Raw genomic sequence first — 5,312 nt, forward strand, 5'->3', positions numbered from 1 at the left:
AAAGAAAGAAAGAAAGAAAGAAAGAAAGAAAGAAAGAAAGAAAGAAAGAAAGAAAAGGCCAACCTGCCCTGCCCATCCCTGGTGTTGTCTTTCAGGACTCCTTGATAACAAAGTATGTGTGCATAGGCTTGTGGCAACATGGAAGTTACAGATCTTGGATTGTAACAAAAACAGTGAACATTCATGGGATGTTTCCTAAGTGTAGACATGGACCTAGGCACTTTAATGTTGTTAGGTCACACTCCCAGCGGGGCTTCCAGAAGGTTAAATCAGGCCTGCCAGCATGTGGGTGTCTGGTATGTAATCCAGTGCCACGAGAAAGAAGCAAAGAATCACACAGAAGTTAGATTAGAAAATATAGTTTACTTAAAAACTAAATTAGAAAGGGAGAGAGAAAAAGAAAGAGAGAGAGAGAGAGATTGGAGATTCACCACCCCAAGGTAGGTCTGGCACATGGCCACACCATAACTTAACAAGGCAGTGGCAAACAGCTGCTCGTGGGTGAGTCCTTTTAATCCTTCCCTGTGATGAGGGAAGACCATTAAGGTGACTGGGTGGTGGTCTGCTCTGTGTCATCATGAAGGAGTAGGTGATCGCAGGAATTGACATCAGGTGATACAGAAGGGTGGGTTAGTCACATGATTGCGACCATGGTGGTGGGGTCTGTGTCACATAGGTCATGAAGGGCTGAATAGGTTAACTTGGGTCTAATGGGTGAAGTAAAGTACTTGGGATAGAAAAGCTAATTAGTAACAAGCTGGGGGGGGGGTTGTAAAGTAGCGATCAATAGCTCCCTCTGAGAAACCAGCTCTGACCTTGGCTAGTGATTACAGGGTAAGTTAAGTGAACTGCTGGAAAAACATGAGATTTCGGCAATGTTAAAATGGCTGCTAACTGGGTATATTGACTTCATGTTATGTCCTTTCATGTGTGTTAATTAATCTAATGCTTACCCCAACCCTTTGAGACGGTTACTATCATATCACCATTGCCATCCTACAGATGAAGAAACTGAGGCCTAGAGAAGTTAAGCAACATGCACAGGTTCACACAGCAGTAAGGGGCAGAATTGGGACAGAAGCCAGGCAACCAGGTTTCAGAGCCTGGGTCTGTAACATGGTTCCATGCTGCCTCTCACTCTGTGTGTGTGCATGTATGTGTGGGCATGTGCATGGGTGTGTGCATGTGTGAGTGTTCATGCGTGCATTCCGAAGTGTGCAGGTGTGTGAGTGTCTATGTGTGTTCCCAAAGCAGCTTTCTGTGGACATGAGGGTGAGGATGAGCAATGCTTCAGGGAACAGGGGGGCTCTCAGTGAGGGTGGCTCTTCTGGCAAGAGGCAAGCTGTCAGGGGCAGAATTGGGCCATATGTGTCATAAGAGGTCTGAGGAATTGGCCTTGTTCCTCTGGTCAGAACCTCTGGTCACAGAGGGAGCCCACCGACTCAGCTACCCTGACAAGACTTTCCTGTCCTGATTCAACAGGTAGATGCTCCTTGGATGAAGCACTTCATTGTCACCCACGACCCTGAGAACGGCATCTACAAGTCCCCGTATATCATCCCAGGGTAAAATGCAACCATTCTAGGGCAGAAGAGGGGCTCTCCATGCCATCTTTACAACCCTGCCGGTCTCAGGCCTCTTGCTTAGACCTCACAGTTGTTCTCTTTCAATGACTTTAAGTGAGTTTGAACTATTAAATCCCTGAGGAGGCAGGAGTCAGCCTTGAATGGTCTCTGTCATGAATATTCTTTTGAATGACAGCAGTGGTGTGCTGCTGAGACAAAGGTAGTCGATGTGATGGTGATGACACTAGAAGTGGTGCGAACGGCAATAATGGGAGTGGGGGTGGGAATGGAGATGGGGTGGATGGTGAGGATAATATTGATGGTGAAAAGGGGGTGTCAGTGGTGGGATGACAATATTGCTGATAAAGGAATAGGGGTAGTAGAGATAGTGTTGTCATGGATGGGGAAGCTGTTGATGGGTGTGGTGATTAACATAAGAATGATAGAGTGGAGATGTTAGTGGGGGTGGTATGGTGTTGATGAGATCAGTGTTGATGATAGCAGTGATTGGGAGAGGGGATGGTAGCTGGTGCTGATGGAAATGACAACTTCAGCGGTCTTAACAGTGTGGCAGAGATGACAACCTCAAAAGGAATGTTAATGATGTGGTGTACTGACTGCCTCAATGGCGATGTTACTGGTGTGCTAGAGATGACGATATCAATGGCAAATTTTTTTTTTCTGTTTTTTGAGATGGGGTCTCACTCTGTTGCTCAGTCTGGTGTACAGTGGCATGTTCATGGCCACTATAGCCTTGACCTGTTGGGCTCAGGCGATTCTTCCACCTCAGCCTTCCAAGTAGCTAAAACCACAGGCATGTGCCACCACACCCAGCTTCTTTCTTGATTTATTGTAGAGATGAGGTCTTGCCAAGTTGCCTGGGCTGGTCTCCAACCCCTGGGTTCAGGCAGTTCTCTCACCTCCACCTTCCAAAGTGCTGGGATTACAGGCATGAGCAACCGTGTCCAGCAATGACAATGTTAATGGTGGTGGTGAAATGGTGAATGGGGTTAATGGTGATGACATAGTCATGGTGGTCGTGAAGATGATGTCATTGATGGAGATGACAGTATTGATGGTAATGTTAGGGATGGTGGAAGAGTTGGTGGTTGGTGTTGGTAATGACAATGGCAATTGAGGTGGTGACAATGGTGGTGTTAGCAGGGATGACAGTGTCAATGGTCGTGGTGATTTAGTAGAGACGGGGATACTAGTAAGTCTGGTGATGACTCTCCTGCATCACCAAGGCTTCATTTTCCTTCATCCCTTGGCCCACCTCATATTTATCTAGGATCCAGACAGTTACTCTTGGAGGCATCTTCCAGCTGGGAAACTGGAGTGAAATCAACAACATCCAGGATCACAACACCATTTGGGAAGGCTGCTGCAGACTGGAGCCCACACTGAAGGTAAGTGAGGGGACAGAGCGCAGTACCCTATGCCAGGATCCTGGCCGCTCTGTCAGGAGGACATTTGCATTTGAGGATGGCAAGATACCACCCCACTGGGATAATTGGGCAAATTAATTCCAGGAAGGGGCTATGGACTACACCAGAATTTGACAATGTGTCGGAAAGTCCTTGCTAGGGACTAATGGCACCTACCTGGCCATGGCTAAGAGTTGCTTCCTTTTGAGCTGATATCCCCAAACAACTTAGTCTGTTTTTGCAGGGAGTGGATGTATATGTTGCAGAAATCTTCATTTTCACATCGGCCTGCTAGTGGTGATGACAGTAGTGATGGTGATGAGGATGGGGGTGGAAGTGGCGGTTGGTGTTGATGGTGATGAAAATGCTAAGAATGGTGATAACGATGATGAGGAGGTAGTGACTGTTGATAACATGATGGCAGTGGCGATGGTGAAGGTGGTGGCTGGTGAAAACAGGGTAGTTGAGAGAATGGGTGGTGATGTGGTAATAATGATGAGAGGGATGTCGGTAGCTGATAAGGATGATGTTGGTGGCAGTGGTGATCAATAGAGATGATTGTGATGACGTTGGTGCTGGTGGTGGGGATAATGAGATTCTAAAAACTAACTTCTTACCACCTAAAAATGGTAGCAAAAAGAAAAAATCCAGACACGAGTGACTGGTACTTTTCTTTCCAGGTTGCAAGGATTGTTGGTGAATGGACTGGCTTCCGGCCAGTACGCCCCCAGATTCGGCTAGAGAGAGAACAGCTTCACGTTGGACTGTCAAACACAGAGGTATGCTCTCCTGGCAGGGAAAGCAGTGCCCTCCTCGACTCCTAAGATGGCTCTGGCATTTTCAGGGAACAATCTCATGTGATCTCTGGCTCCACAGGGCACACTAGCAGAGGAGGTGTGGCTAATATCCCTTCCTCTATACCTGGGAAGACTGAAGATCAGTGATGGCAAAGGACCAGCTCAAGCTTACACAGGGGACAGCCTTGCCTTGCTTTTCTGAAGTCTCTGGTTGAGTAGGAGAGTGGGTACTCATTGAACAATTACTTTTTTTTTTAGTTGGGACCTCCTCATTTTGTCACCCAGGCTGGAGTGTAGTGGCACAATCACGGCTCACCGCAGCCTAGACCTCCTGGGCTGAGGCGATCCTTCCACCCCAGTCTACCAAGTAGCTGGGACTACAGATACACACCACCACACTCAGTTGGTTTTTCTATTTTTTGTAGAGATGCGATCTACGTTGCCCAGGCTGGTCTCAAACTTGTGGGCTCAAGCAATTCTCCCACCTCGGCCTCCCAAAGTGCTAAGATTACAGCAATAAGCCACTGTGCCTGGCTAATTTTTTTTTTACTTTTTATAGAAACGAGGTCTTGCTATATTGCCTAGGCTAGTCTTGAACTCCTGGGCTCAAGCAATCCTCCCACCTCAGCCTCCCAAAGTGTTGGGACTACCCAGTGTGAGCCACTGCACCGGGCTTGAACTACTTTGTGCTGGACACTGCAGCAAGCCCATGACACAAAGGACCTTACTGAAGGCCCCTGAAGCTCTTTGGGATAGGGACAGTTCTCCCATTCTTCAGAGGATGAAACCGAGGCTCTGGGAGATGAAGCCACTTGCCTACATCAGACCATTGGTGGGGACAAGGCTGGGATGTGGTCTGAATTAGACTCCAGGGCTCTTTCCCAGATTTCCATCTTGTGGCTGCCCCATTGTCTCCCACTGCTGTTCCAGTGGTCCTCTCCAGCCGACCTGCATGCTGAGAGATGCTCAGGTAGTTTCTGGTTTTGTCCAGGACTCTTCAGGAAGCCCCTTCCAGGGCAAAGAAGCTCCCTCTCCTCTTTTTCCCGCCCCTCTCAGGTCCAACTGCCCCTCTCTTCCCTCTCTTAGGTCATTCACAACTATGGCCATGGAGGCTACGGGCTCACCATCCACTGGGGCTGTGCCCTAGAGGTGGCCAAGCTCTTTGGGAGTGTCCTGGAAGAAAAGAAGGTGTCCAGGATGCCACCATCCCACCTCTGAAGACTCCAGCGACTGTCACCTCCCCCACCATGATCCCCACTCCCCTCTGCCAACTAATCAACGTGCTCCTACGTAGGCCTTCACTGACCCATCACTCCCCCACCCCCCACCACCGGTGTCTTTCTGCAAAGAAGTGAGAGGTGAGAGAAAAACAAGGTCAATTCCTGGAAGAGTTCCACCCCACCTAGGGCCCCCTCTGATCACTGAGGTCTCTCTGCCCTTTCTGGTCTAACATGATGAAGAACAGCTGTGGGCTGTTATGCCCTGAGTCTTCAGAAGAAAGGACAGCTTAGAAGGTCAAAGAG

General features: G+C 48.6%; 1 protein-coding gene across 1 annotated transcript in view; it reads left to right on the top strand.

The window, feature by feature from the left end:
* The window catches only part of DAO (D-amino acid oxidase), a 19,904-nt gene extending 14,850 nt beyond the window's left edge, over nucleotides 1-5,054 (top strand). Inside the window, exons 8-11 of the mRNA XM_008069401.2 lie at nucleotides 1,483-1,565; nucleotides 2,857-2,974; nucleotides 3,673-3,771; nucleotides 4,876-5,054. Of these exons, the coding sequence (XP_008067592.1) occupies nucleotides 1,483-1,565; nucleotides 2,857-2,974; nucleotides 3,673-3,771; nucleotides 4,876-5,007 (432 nt within the window). The 3' untranslated portion in view covers nucleotides 5,008-5,054. The remainder of the gene's footprint in view (nucleotides 1-1,482; nucleotides 1,566-2,856; nucleotides 2,975-3,672; nucleotides 3,772-4,875) is intronic.
* The last annotated feature ends 258 nt before the right edge of the window (nucleotides 5,055-5,312 follow it).

Source organism: Carlito syrichta, unplaced genomic scaffold (genome assembly GCF_000164805.1).
Source record: "Carlito syrichta isolate Samal-C Ts95f unplaced genomic scaffold, Tarsius_syrichta-2.0.1 Scaffold311991, whole genome shotgun sequence".
Taxonomy (NCBI): Eukaryota; Metazoa; Chordata; class Mammalia; order Primates; family Tarsiidae; genus Carlito; species Carlito syrichta.